This window comes from Apteryx rowi, unplaced genomic scaffold (assembly GCF_003343035.1).
Source record: "Apteryx rowi isolate R43461 unplaced genomic scaffold, aptRow1 scaffold_120, whole genome shotgun sequence".
In the NCBI taxonomy this organism is placed as follows: Eukaryota; Metazoa; Chordata; class Aves; order Apterygiformes; family Apterygidae; genus Apteryx; species Apteryx rowi.
Window position 1 is genome coordinate 363,218 of NW_020447420.1, and position 15,359 is coordinate 378,576.

General features: G+C 35.9%; 1 protein-coding gene across 3 annotated transcripts in view; it reads right to left on the reverse strand.

The window, feature by feature from the left end:
* DENND1A (DENN domain containing 1A) overlaps positions 1-15,359 on the reverse strand; it is a 229,151-nt gene that overhangs the window by 118,530 nt on the left and 95,262 nt on the right. For all 3 annotated transcript variants that reach the window (XM_026089971.1, XM_026089963.1, XM_026089953.1), the window contains exons 6-9: positions 8,712-8,781; positions 8,007-8,087; positions 5,672-5,725; positions 535-645 (exon numbers count right to left, since the gene is read on the reverse strand). In XM_026089971.1, coding sequence (XP_025945756.1) covers positions 535-645; positions 5,672-5,725; positions 8,007-8,087; positions 8,712-8,781 — 316 coding nt within the window. The remainder of the gene's footprint in view (positions 1-534; positions 646-5,671; positions 5,726-8,006; positions 8,088-8,711; positions 8,782-15,359) is intronic.

Genomic DNA, 15,359 nt, shown 5'->3' on the forward strand with positions numbered 1-15,359 from the left:
GTTTAAGTGGAATTTCCTGTATTCCAGTTTGTGCCCATTGCCTCTTGTTCTCTCACTGGGTCCCACTAGGAAGAATATGGCCACATCTTCTATACTCCTGCCATATTTTTTACAGACCAAGTACATTGTTTTTATATATTTAAAAAACTAGAGATTTTTCTTCAGCAAACAAATTCAAATATTCTGAAAGGCTATTAATCCATCAATGTGCATTTATGTCTTTTTTTCCAGAACTCTTTAAAACTCCATGCCAATACATTTAATTATATGGGTATTAATGATTATGGTTATTTCTAACTATGAAAGCAGGACGTCACCTCTGCTTACTAAGTCCTTCGTCAAGTAAAGAACTTGTTATGAGTTTTGGGATATTCACTCATATAGGAAGTCCAACTTCAGTACCATATTCTATTTTTTATACAAAGTTTTAAACCTTTTTCTTTGAATTCTAGAAGCTTCAGGGAATTTCCTATAGATGACTGTCATTTTAAAAATGTACTGTGAATAGAAGAAATTATTCTATCATTTACTTACAGTGCTCAGCTTACTACAACAAATGAGGATGCGGCGTTCATACAGCATACTGGCATAGAGGTGCAGCATGTTGTTGACATCAACTGCTACAAAATACTCTGTTAGATTTCTCTAGGAGAGATAAAAATAATTTCTGATTAATAATATTACAAAAACAAGTATTCTAAAGAAAAAATAACAAGATTTCATCCTTCTATTACGTTACAACCAATACATGACTTAAAGAAAGAAAACAATAGGTCAGGTCATCTTGTGTCAGAGGGCTTTTTAATCACAATATCTTTCTCCTAACTTCTGGGGGCTTAGGCCTTGGATTAGCGAGACTGATGATGTTTCACACACAACTTAACATGAGATATTTCTCTGAGAAAAAATAGATTCTGTCACTTTTATAGAAACTTCAAAACTCTCTGGATAACATACAAAAACATCTCACAATCTAACAGTAAAAACAGCTCTCCAAATGGACACTTCTGGTTTAACAAACTCGGATATATTAGTGACACAAAATTAAGCACAGTCTACCCCAGAACAATTCTGATTATTGGAAATACACATGGGCATTTAACACACAGGCTAAAAACAGTTACTCATGTCTTCTGAACCCCTCACTTTGTATACTCAGACAATCTTTTGCCCTTGGTTGAAGACAGAAAGCACCTCGTCATGCAGCTGGGGAAACTGCAGAAGGAGACAGAGAACTCTCTCTCTCTCTCTTGCTCTCTGAAAGTTTCAGTGGATGTCCATCTCCAGTGAAAGGGCAGGATTCAAACACCCCATTTCCACTGAGTGTTCAATATGTTTACATAGTTTAAAGAAAAATAAACGTAGAAAAATATTGTAAGCAAAGCTCATTTGCAGACTATCTTTATAGACAGACCAAGACACAAGCAAGTAAAGCTGTTGAATCTTTGCATATACACTTCATGAGCAACACAGGTTACTTTCATGCTATTGTTGCTCAGAATATTAAGAAATAACTATGTACAAATCATCGTAAATAACTGAAATCCAAAAAACCAAAACAGAGCAAGCTACACAAGCTGTTATGGCCATCCATACCCAGCCCACCAGCCCTCCCATCAGTCAGCAACACTGTCCACACATCATTCTCAATGCAACTGCCCTGTGCACATGCTGTAGTGGCATGAATCATGTATTATTTACTGGAGGATTATGATGTCTTCTAATAAGTAACAATGAAAACTTAGGAATGTGTTCATAAGATCTTATGCACAAAACCAGAAATTAACTGTGTAGATAGCTTGACCAAAATCTATTATGTTCTTGTAGAATAAGGGGCTTTTACAGTGTGAGGCAAACAGAGAAAGGTCTTTTGTTTGTAGAGGTATTTTTACTTCTTAAAACACAGAACTTGAAAAAAAAAATTTTTTTGAAAGGTTAATACACCCAAAAATGCTGAATTAGGGAATTTGGTTCCAAATAGCTTCTTATGGATGTAAAAGGATTGCTATACAGTAAAGATAGTCTTATACAAAAAGCACACGTGAAAGCAAAATTAGATTAGTCATGAATTCAAGTGCAATCTTAATCATCATTAAATAAAAAAGCACAGAAAAGCAAAAAGCAAATATGATTTAGAATCTTAAAGAAGCTCAACAAAGCCCATTAGCACTTTTGACAGATCCAAAGATAACTCTAAAACCACCAATACTTGGCCTGAAAAGTCTGCCAAGATGCTTCATACTGTGCAAAAATATGTTCCACAGCTTGCCATCCAAACATAAAGAAAGAACTAAAGAAAAATTAAGGGTTGTATTTGGAAGACTTTTGTACTAGTAGGTAGATAGACAGATAAAAAATAAGCTCATTATGGTAAGCTTCAAACATGTTAATATAAAACAGTCATTCAGGTATTTGTTATAGAAAAACGATAGCCAGAGACAGGTATATTCTAAAAAGAAAGAAAACAGCCAACACATTTTGCCAAAAACCCATTAAACTATCATGTACTTTTTCTGTATTTCTCATCCCATCTGTGCTGATTAGCATGATATTTGTGTCTAAACATAAGCTGTCTTCTCTAAGGCTCTTCTTCCCCCTCTCACTCATCTATCCATGATGCCAAAACACAGCACATGACGACACAATTACTGCAAATAGTGTGAGTTAAAAGAATTTTCAGGTAGCACCAAAATTAGGGGCATTACAAAAGGAGTAGATAATCCCTACATTCTGTCTGAAGACATAGATATACTTCTGGGTGTATATGTTTATAAGGAAAAAGTATCAACTAGTGAGAGGAAAATAGAGACAGGGACTTGATATGCAATTATTCTTTCATCAAGTTTATTCAAGTGATATAATGGCTTTGACAAACAAATGTACTTTCAGATGGAAAGATTTATAAGGTTTTGGTCCTCTCTGCTCTCAGAAATTTGCAAATAACACCTGTGAAGCATGTGGGTTGCATGGTAATGTATTGATACTAAGGAAATTCACGTGTTAGCTCTAAGTTTTATTTATAATAAAGCTGTCATCTTTGAAGATGAAATTGGGACTTACACATGTATTTTGAAAGATATGTCTCATAAGTGACAAAACCATGAATGAGTTAAATAAATACAAGTGAAAGCGTTCCAATTTGCAGTATAATTGTTGTACATTTTGTTTCCTAGGATTTAAAGCTCTCTTGGGACAGTAGAAGTGGGACTTTCAAAATAAAATAGGGGAACTGGTATCCCCCTTCCTCTCAAAGCTCAGTAAGAGTGGCTACAAAATTCCCTTATACTCCTATGAAAGTCCATTCCTAAATCAATTGTTTATTTAATCATTTGCTATTTAATATCCATAAATGCACATGCACTTTTCATTAACTTTTGAGATCAAAAATACTCATTTGCTTCTCTTCCTCCATCATATAATGATGAACTCATTCAAAGAACAACATACTTTAGCAAATGGTCTAATATAGAAATAAAGATTTGTTGGGGAAAAAAAAAATCAAGGAACAAAGGCAGAAAAAGATTATAATTAGTGAAAAGTTAGGTAATTTGAAAAGTGAGATGGAAGGGCATGAACATACACCGTAATATCACCAAGAAGAAAATTTCATCATATCAGACTGCTAAATTACCTGATACTTTCAAAATGCAAAAGATAGTGCATGTCTATAAATTCCCTAGTAATGTATTTCCTGCAAAGACCCAAGTTGTTTATTTCTGAATTCACAATGCATTTACAAATCTTTCACATAATTTAAGAAACCTTTTGAAAATGAGTTCTTAGTTGTTATATACAAGTATGCACACTAAATTCTTTTGTGGATCATTAACCATTTTGGTCTGACACAGAGCCAGAACACACAGTTCTGTGCAGTTCTCCATTAATCATTACATACAACTTCGAAGTTTGACACTACTAAAACCTTTGCTAATACAGGTTTTAAAACGTAACTGCTGATAAGATATATAGCAATTTTGAATAAGAAGGCCAATCGATTAAAATCCATGAAGACTTATGCTCATTTAATGTCTTTGCATCATTCTCTAATATGCTGCAATTCTACATGAAAGTTGCGTTGACAGATAGATAAAACGCTCATGATGAATTATGCAATGATATTCATAAAAAAACCCAAACAGTAAACACCTGGAAAATGTAGGGCAGTCAGTTGCAATAACAGATAGACCAAAAACATTTTTAATATTTTTCTTTCTTACACTGAGGCCTATGTTTTTAAACTTGCATACACATTTATGGGATTATGTTTCTGGCAGGAAACGTTCGCCCACTTCTATTCCCAGAGGTACTCTGGTTCCCCGCAGACGCAGTGCCGAGAGCCCCTCCGTCCCAGCAGCATCGCTGCACGGGATACCTCCATTGCAACAGTCACGTCCCTCTGAGGACGTCAGCACCACTCAATGATTCAGAGAGGACGCTTTGCAGCATCACATGGCACTCCTTCCCTTGAAGGCTGAGCGTTCAGCTTTCAAAGGGTTTCCAACTCCTTCTGGCCCAAGGCCTCTGCTTTTATAACAGCCTTTGATTCATGAGCATTCATCATGTCTCCTGCTCAAATGTTTTGGGAAGCTGACTCATATCTTAGAATATAAGCCAACATCACTGGCAGATGTAACCAACAGAACGTGAATACAGCTATGCTTTCTGAAGTATTCACTAGGTAGTGCATGTATTACTAAGCTGTACCGTATCAGTTAAAGATTTACTTCTAATCTCTGCCACTGACTCCTTACCATTACTAGCTCATTTCTCTCTGTCCTACAATTTAGTAAACTGTAAAATTAAAACAAACTTCCTTCTTTGCTTTTAAGGTGATTTGAGGCTTATCAAAAAAAAATTGTTAGAAAATTTGAGATGATTAGCATAAAAGAGATTACATAAAATATTACCCTTATTAACAAGTAATTTCATGTCTGGATTAAGATCGTATATATACCAGACCGATAGCTGTTTTAGCTTCAGAAACTGACTCCTGAATTACTCCTAACGTATCATAATTCTATAAAAATAAAACCCTTAGAGGAAAAAGTGCATCTATTAAATTTACTGACAGGATATGTGTCAGTATGGAAAGTCTACAAAGCAGAAAAGCTCGCAACTACGTTTTAAAAGGGGGGGGGGAAGTGTTAACTGCTGTACAAATCACCCACAAATAGAAAAGAGTGCCCTGATTATTCACTTTCTTTTTTTTAATACCATAAATGGAGGTATATGGCACTAAGGCAGACCTCAAAATGTTCAAGCAAGAAGACTTGCGATGTCAGGCAGAGAAATACAGTTAAAAGACACAGAAGGGGCAAATTAAACAGTATTCAAGAGAATTAAATGCCAGCATTGTCTCTCCACAGACCTATCATCTGGCAAGAAATCTGAGGCATGTGAAACACACACAATCATTATTCTCCTCAAACATTAAATATTATACAGTTATGGTGTGCCTTAAGAGGCCTGCTACTCATGTAGTTAGTGACACAAATTATTTTTCCCATACTTACTATAAGTTAACCACATAAAAGTTATTTCAGCATATAGCAATATTTTACAGAATCTAATGTATTGGGATTACTAGCCCTAATGGTGGTAGCAATAGTTATCTATTTTGCACTGACATTAAAAAGAAAAGATAAAGTGAACGATCCTCTATAGTACTCACGTTTTCAGGTATACTAGGAAGTTCTCTGATGTCAGGCACAGTAAAGTAAGAGTGCTAAAACAGAACAGCAAATATTGATTATTTTGATATTGTCAAAGGCAATCTAAATTTATTGCTTGGTATTAATAACAACTCTAACAGTAGTTCCTCAGCTGAGTAAAAATGACAGAACATTTTTTTTTAATCAACAACCAATATGACATGTTTGTCATGGATTTCAAAAGCTGCATTCTCTTCTCAGATCACAAATCCAATATAAAATGCATTAATATAGAGAGTATCAAACAGTCCCAAAAAGATAGATTATGGATTTTTTGTTCTTCAGAGATGCTGTTATACCCAGACTCACACAATTTATGACATGCCAAGAGAACTTCAGGGCACTCTATAATTCAAGCCATCTTTCTACAGTCCACTGCAAGACACATGATGGACTATAGGGAACACAATAGCAAGCAGGTCTTTTTCTGACCTACAGCATTAAGTTACATTACAGACAATACTGACATTATGGAAATTTATTGAGAAGTACTTTGTAAGCTTTTCTTCCTACCTACTTGAAAAAAAAATACTGAAGTTCTAAATAGCTTTTATTCTTTAAAAGAAATAATTTGAAACAGATATACTGGTCTTGCAATCTAACAATCCATTATACTGTTACAATTTTTAATTGTCTATATTCAAAGAAAGCAGGTTCACTCTAGTTCCCATTCTGATAATGCAAGATTTACATGATTCTTGGGTTAGGGCTTTGGGAAAAGAGAAGAGAGAATGCAACTAAACTCTTTTGTAAGTTGATGTTATACACAATTTATATTATTTTTACAGTTTTCACGATCTGTTGTAGGGCTACTTATTAATTACTTGCAGAATCTTTAAAGGCTATTATCTTCTTGGCATAGTTCCACAATTAGTCCAATTTTCTTGTATACATACATACACACGCGCGCACATGCACACACACACACATGTAAATATATATAAAATGTATGTCAGTCTTTTCAATACTTCATAAACGGTCTATAGCCTGAAATACCAAGTGGGTAAAACAACTACACTGAATACAGAAACTACATGTGCGACACAAATGTTTGCTTTTTGATACATCACTATTTTACTTTTGTTGAGAAGATGTAATGCAAAAATACAGGAATAGTATATGGAGACAAATACTATATCACAAATAGGAAGAAAACCAACCTGAAAATAGGTTTGTGGACAGCCAAACTAAAATGTATAAAGACACCATAGCAAACCTAGTCCCTCAGCTGCTTTTCGATATCTTTTCTCGCTTTGTTACTCATGAAATGTCTGAGGCAAGGAGAGACCGGCAGCATCCCTTGAAACCACTGGTATGAAACAACTGAAACATCCCAAATGATCATTGACTTTTGAGACAGCTTGTCCTTTGGTCAAAACAGAAATGCTTTTCATAAAATAGCTAGCTTTAAAAGCACCAGGGACATTTCTACTGCCAGCTGGTGACCTAGCAAGTCCAAACAACTGTTACCTGTCGACTGACATTAAAGGGTGAAGTGATGAGAGTAAACTGCTTGTTGCCAAAAAATACTTTTAAAGAAGGAGTAAAGGAAACGGAGGGAGGGAGAGGAGAGCTGCGGCTACGTACACCACCAGTCTTCATGTGAATTCTAAATGACTAACCGACAACTGTAGCAATGTGTATTAAGGATTTTTTTCATTACAACCTGTAACATAAGGTTGTTCTCAAAATTTAATTTGAAGACAAAAAAACCCAAAAGACTAACTTCAACATCCTATCAATGCAATGCCTTCAGTAAGATTCCACATATATTCTTTCACTGTTATTTGATTAAGTTTGTCACAAGACATAAAAAACTGAAATAAAATCTTATTTTTGTGATGAGCAAAGATGTGGGGGAGGAAGAGAAGGAATCAGAAAACATGTAATAAACACCTAATACTCAACATGCTGTTATGATAGGCATATGGCTTTGCTTTCCAGTCTTTCCCCCTTGCATACTTGCAAGGTCTAAAAATTTTAAGTGAAGACAATAAATGTCATGTTGCTGCTTTGTGAACTCTAGTAAGTCACAAATGATATGGTGATAAATCCCCATGGGGAATACACGCAATCTTCCTCCTATCAAAGAACAGGATTTCAAAGACATTTGAGGTTAAGGAAAGGGAAACAGAGGGCCCCAGATACAAAAGGGGAAGTCCATAGCTCTATATTCTCACAGGGAAATAACATCTATACCGAGTTCCAAAAAGGAGAACTGTTTTTGACTTTTCTCTATTATGATATTTAATGAAAATTAAACACTTCAGTTTATATTTCTCTTGCTTCACTTACCACTCCAAGATGAACAGAGGTTCCTGGCTCAGGAATAGTAAGTTTATGAAGTGTTTCTAGGAGCTCACTCCTTTGAATATCCTGAAATCAGAGAAAGAAAATTAACAGCAGAATACTAAGTAGGCGTTGTTATAACAAGCCAAACTCAGAAGGGCAATGTTTGTGGATGCTGCTTGGGGCTACGGAACTTGCAGGTTTAAAGAAAGATGTTAGAATGGATTTATACATTAGGCTTGGAACGCTGGGGGCGGTGGGGGCAGCTAGATTATGCCATGTGTGAAAATATTTTGCATTGGTAAGCTTAGTTCTACACTTCACATGACAAGTAAAGTTGGATAAGAGATCTATCCAAGATTCAAGAAATACTGCAATACTGAAATTGCATGGATGCAGTGAATACAATTCCTGTAATCAAAAAATCTGCCTAGCTGGACAACAGCGGGGAAAACATTAACTTATTGGAACCATGATCACTTTCTTGGACACTATCTTTTCCAGAAATATCCTAAAAATATTTATTTCTCAAAGCCATTTGACAAGCTTTCAGTTGGGCTAAATATGGTCTTCTATATTACTGCATAATACAGAACAATAATTCGTGCAGTCATCTCTGAGATGAGAATCTCCTAAGAAGCTTGTTTTTATCCTTTCAACCTCTTTCGATATTGCGGCGAAAGAGAGGGGTTATGTACTTTAAAATAGTACCTGTCCTTTTGCTGAATAATCTGCCAAGACATTGAGCAGCTTATAAAAGACTTCAAACCATGGGAGGTAACTAAAAAACAAAAAAGAAAAGGCATACATTTAGCTTGTTAAATTTTCAGTTAGTAAGTTCAAGATTGATGTCCTTTACTACATAGATGCATCCTCAACAACAGCCTCCACTGGACATGATGCTTTGCAAATTTGTTAGGAAAAGCACATCAAATGTTCCTTTTGAAGGAAGACACAACCAGAAGGTTGACACATCCCTTTCCTTTGAGGGCACAGCTTCAGTATTCACTCCTTCCCGGAGCTACCAGCCACATATGGGCACGAAGCATTAAAACAGCACTGGCTGTAAATAAATTAAGTATCAGGCAGGTCAATGTTGAAAACTCACAAGAATTTCTTTTTACTCTGTACATAAACACACAACCTAAAGGAAGTTTTTAACCTTTAAGATGAACATACACAAATGCCTGTACGTTCATATATTGTTGAACATTTTTAATTGTAATTATTTCCCAAAGTATATGTTTAATTATGAGTCTTCAATATAGCTGCTGAGAGTCCAGTAAACTGAAGAAAAAGATAGTTGCTTTGTTTCTGAATCCTGATACATCTGGATTTTTTAATTGCATGACCAATATCTCAATTTTTAAATAAACTGTCAGTTATAGTTGACAAATCTTATTCAGCATCCATCATTGCATTTAGCCAAACCCTTAGTTTGGCCAAACAGAAGTTTTACCTGAAGTAAATTTGCACTCCACTTACAATAGCAACAAAGAATCAATATTAAAAGGCATCACCATGCTGAAAAGTATGTTTTCCCTTTATTATACATTTCCATTCCATAAAATAAGATAGACAGCTAAGACGTTACTTTTCACTACAGGATGCTTTGCTGTGATTTTGTACCACACTTTCATGGCATGGTTCTTTGTTTCAAATTCTTTTTAAATATCGTCAAGGAATTTCTCCTTAGCTATAATGAACAGGATAGCAAGTATGTGTGACACAAACTGATTCTTCTTTTAATCACAGATGCTTTATGAAGCAAATGGATTGTATTTTGATATAGTTAGACAGGATTTAAAGTTTTTATAAAATATGCCTACCTCCTGACAAGTATAAAGAATTCAGTGCCCCATGGTGCCTAACTGTACAGCTTTTAGTAATAAATGAAGTGAGAAGCTATATATGAGACAGATAAAGTGAACAGCATTCCATCTTTAACATTTGTTTGAAGCTTGCAAATGCTACTGTAAAATGTAAGTAGCTTATCAAACTATACTGATAAGCAACTTAACTTTTCATGTTATATGACAGTACTATCATTTAAATTAATATGCCTTAAGCATCTTTACAAACTATGTATCAGAATAGAGCAGAAAGACAGACAATTACCACTTTAAACAGCATTTAGTTTGGCATTATATTGTAAACATTCAAGAAGGATTAGTCAGAAGATAAATTTCTTTCTTTCTGTTTAGTTAAATAAACTTCAGCAGAGTTAAAAGCCATTACAAGAGTAACAAGAAATCCCCTCAGAACATATCTGCTACACAGAGATTAAAAACCTAGTAAACAAATCCTTGTAAGCCTTGCAAGACACCTATCAGAAGAGTATGAAGATGAAAAAATAGAAAATTAAGAAGCCAGAAGAATGCCTAACAATATAAAAATGAAAATTTATTTCAGGTAAGCATATTTAAAGTTCTACTTCAGTGCTTAGGGACCTTGCTGGAAAACTGCATTTACAGAATTAAACTGAGTACCCTTTAAAAATAGTATTATGTCTAAAATGTTATGTGTCAGCACATAAGCAACAAACAAAAGCAAGTTAGCTCAGTTCCCAGTTTGCCAGAACTGTGCCTCATTTGGAGCCCCCCTGTCCTGGGCTGATGACAGGGCAGTTTCTCCGCACTTTTTGCAAGTGCTGAAGTTTGCGTCAGTCCCTGATGATGATAACGCCGAGCTCTGAGGCCAAAGCCGGGTTCTGTTCTTGCCTCGGTCCGGGGGGGCTTGCTCACAGCTAACCCGCACCTCGCTGCAGCTTCAAAGCAGGTTTCCTTATTGCCTCATCAGGGCAAACACGATCAACCTAGAGGTTTAATCCGTGAGAACACTCAATACAAATTCTGTCTAGTTCTGTCACACACCACAGAAAATAGCTTCTATGATTCTACTACAAAACAAGCCAGATAAAGTCTCCCGTTCACACAGCATCAAAACGTCAGGGAACCCTCTGGACAGAAGAGGGAAGGCAAGCCCCGGCTTCTGTCACGCTTGCTCGCTCCTTACTGATCCCCCCTTCTCCAGTTATTAATATCTTATGATGAACTTTGTTACTGTACTTTGTTTAACCCACACTCTTCCTTATTTAATCTCTTTTCTGCAAACAGCGGTTTAGTATCTCAGTGTAACTGCTTCTTTCTCATATTTTAACAATGATTTTGCATTTCAAGGAGTCCGGCTCTACAGTTCTGAAGTTGAGGAAATAAGCCGGTCTGTGCTACTGCGAAGCAGACCTCAGCACAACGCACAGGATCACACACACGCACAGGATCACACACACGCACACACACAGGATCACACACACAATCTGCAGAATCCAGATCTCACCTACAGGGTGCAAGACAAGATAACAACAACAACAAAGTCACAAAATCTGCTGTTTAAATATAAAATTTATTTGCTTTTTCAGAATATTTGCAATACAATACAGCTTATTTTGGTAATCTTTTCAAATAGCATAACTGTCAATCTTCTTTTGCTTAACATGTGAAAAAATATGACATTAAGCAGCATATCAATTTAAGGTCAAAGATCTTGCCCTACAATAATATCCAACATACCAACAAATGTAACTTCTTTATTCTCACAAAACTCTGTAAAATAGAAGAATGCTCTTATCCTCATATTCAGCTTAAGTACAGCAAGGATAACTCAGCAAGTCTCAGCACGTGTAGCCTGCGCCCAAGCACCGGACTGAATCCAAGCATCTAGTGCCTTAGGTTCACACCACAAATACAAAATTATACTTCCTCATTCTACAGAGTGAAAACAAAGTTATAGCTGCATATACATAGGGCTTAGGTTTAGGTACTATATAAAAGAGACTTCTGATGCCCTCATTGCTTTTAATTATTTCTTTAGAAAATGGTGAAAAACTATTTCAAATTTTTAAATGTTTCATATTTCTCTCTCAAGAATATGTTAGCGTGACCAGATTTTCAATCCTTCCATATATAACACAGGCCAATATTTTGCTTTTAGATACTTGAAGACAAATACAAGTAAATACATATATTACAAATGATTTACATAGAAGCTTATTAGCACTGCAAGCAGCAAGGTTAACAGAATCAAAGCGGGTTCATTCTGTCTTTAAAAGATCAAAGCAGTGGATAAGCATCTTTAAAAAAATAAATTCAGTATGTTTAAAATATTAAAGGCTTAGAATCTTGAACATATTTAGACTCCTAAGTATCTTTCAGTGATTTCAATAGAAATTAGATGTCACGTATCTTGAAGGACCGCATCATAATTTAGTCAAGATAATGTTTCTTAGTCACTATGTATATAACGATACATTTTCCCTCATTGCTCCCAAATTGTGACTTCCTCATCCATGCTTGTTAACCTTCCAGAAGAGACAGTAATGTGAAGTTCAAAATGTAGTAGTAGAGCAGTCTTATTTCAGTGACGATTTTAAGGTCCTAAATCTGGAGACCCATCAAGACTATACATGGAAAACTTAGTTTGTTTGGGATGCAAAAAATACACCTTTGAGAGAAAACACATGAACAAAACCACCTTTCAGTGCTGCAAGATTCCAGCATGATTTTCATACAAGAAGAAATCCTTAGTAATCCTGTGTTATTTTTAGATGTCTTCAAATGCAATGTTGTTACACTTTGACATTCATAGGTTACTCTGTTGGGTCATCTTAACTTGAAACTACCAAAGGGTATGAGAATTACAACAAACTATTCATTAGAAACAGAACAAGAATTTTACTTTCATATTAAATATAAATAGTTTTCCAGAATACATTTACTTTAAAGACAAGGACTAGACTCTTCAAGAGGTCAAAGTTATCTTGTAATTCCAGTAAAGAATTATGTTAAGAGAAGTCTCCTGTAACTTCATTTCAGTTTGACATCCCTCCTTTGCCGCTGTACAGTTCAGAATTCCTCTCATTCTGAAAGCTTTGGAAGCCTTAAATAACTAATTTATCCTGCCATCTTCAACACTTTTACTTCATGACTTATTCCATGTGTTTACTATTCAGAGTGAAACAGTGCTGCTCCTATTAACCAAAATGTGACCAGCTAAAGATGCAAAGGATCAAGAAACACAGTTAGCTGAGTTTGCTTCTAGAGTTCTGAAGGGAAAAAGAAAAGATGTGGATTTTATCTTGCAAAAAACAAATCCACTAGACAGTCATTAAACCTCCCCTCCCAAGAAATGGAGGTTGAATTTATAACCAAAAGCTTTCTGTACTACACGCAACTTAAGTAGCACAACTGGTAGCACTACTGAAGATTTATGGCTTATGACTTGCTCATATTTAATTTGTAACCAAACACTTCCCCTTCCTCTTAGCTACCTTAGAACTTTTGATTAACTCTTGTTTTCACAGGTCATAGGTTAAGCAAAGGAAGGGAAGCGCTCCGGAGTGAAACTGCCCAGAGCACTATAGCTGGCATGTGCATGCGCGCGCACACACACGCACACACACACACACTCTGCATCCCTGCTCAAGCAGCAACAAAAAAGCAATAGGCTAGAGACTGTTCAAGGGAGTCTAAGTTCAAAGACTCCAATAAGCATAAATCAGGTTGTGCCTGAAGAGTAAACAAAAACAAAAGGACAACCTGAAATTATTTTATTTTTTACATTCAATTAGTTTCCTCTGAAAATCTTTTTTTTTTTTTAGTGACATTTGCCATAAATCACTAAAAATCAACTACACTTCTTCAAGCTGAGAGATGAGTTTAGCATTCTGCTTTTCTCTCCCACTGAGCTTTCAGTCCACGACACAGCCTCCGTGCTGGAGGCAGGCCAGTCTGACGGGAAGCAAGTACGGGCACAGGAAAACTGCTTATTATGCTACATCGGGTCTGCACAAACTCTGCTGCACAAGTTGCACAGTACCTTATTCAGTAACTCATATGTCATCACCTTTTTAGTGCACTCCTTGAAAGTACAAAACACCACTAGTTACATGTGTCATAGCAATTAGGGTCAGTCAGAACATTAAGACAACAGCGCTGCATTGCAGCCTGTAAATACAAGTGTTTTCAAAATACAGTGTTTAAAAAACACCAGTGCAAAAACAATAACCGACAAGCAAAGCCAAGACAACTGCAAAGATATTTGTTTTCTTTCCAGTATACGAAAACAAACAAATTAGAATGATAACATATTCAGAAAGAAACAAAACCCAGCAATTCCTGCGGGTGAGATGTTTGCAGTTAAGAGATTCACCTTTAACCAAATAGATTTGCAAAGAGAAGTAGAGTCTTTTGTACCCTTAACTGCACAGCAGCCTCCTGCGGAGGGCGGAAGGACGCGGGCGCTCGCACGCCCGCAGCTGCGGAGGGACAACTCAGCAGCCAGCACCGCTCTCAGAAGTCCAATGTATACTTCAAAAGTTACACTGAACAGAAATGTCACCACCCAATATCAGCTGCGATGCAGATGAAAATGCTGTATTGCACTCAATTTAGCCTTGAATTTTTAAAAATATTAATCTACCCATGTGTTTTAACATATGAACAGAAAAACCTACTTTATCACAGCAGCTCATGTGAGGTCACATTTTCTGACCTCCAGAAAGGACTGTAACCAAAACCAGAGAAGCTAGCCCCTGAGAAATAAAGAAACTGCATTTATATATGCATATGTAGAGGGGTGTGTATGTGGGGGTGTGTATAAACTATACACATACATATATGTATGTCTACACACACACAAAAATTACAAACTTTTCATATTGCCACTCCATTGCAAGAATGCAGTTAAGATGTCTGAAATGAACTTTCTTTAGTGATACAAGATTTTATGATTGCCACTGGCAATGAAATTAAGCAGAAAAGTACATTTCCATGATCTTCCTTCTCTTATTAAACACTTAACACAAAATCATAAAAAACCCTATTATTAGACTCCTAAATATMTTTTCATTGTTTACAATTAGCTTTTTTTTTTTTTAATAACTAAAAAAGAAATCGCATCTCCAGTTGGCTCGCACCAGGGAACATTAAATACACTGATGAATGTTAGTTTCAATTAATGTCTTGCACACACACATGCCTAGACAACTGGATGGACAGATCTATAATTGATGTCCTAATATGGCTTTATTTGTTTCTAAATATCACATACTCTACTGAAATAAACTGAAGTAATAATACAGTCTCTGATTGCTTTCTCAGAAAAACAGAACTAAGATTTCCAACTTTAAAGTGCCTCATAAGGCCTGTGCAATCATATACAAGCAATGCATGAGAATAAACAAAGCACGTTTACTTCACGCGCCTTATTTCTAGAGAACTGTTTAACGTGACATCCATTTCACTGTGCCGGCCAGTATTAAAAAGTATTTCAAAGGTGTATTCTACAGATGGGCATACTTAT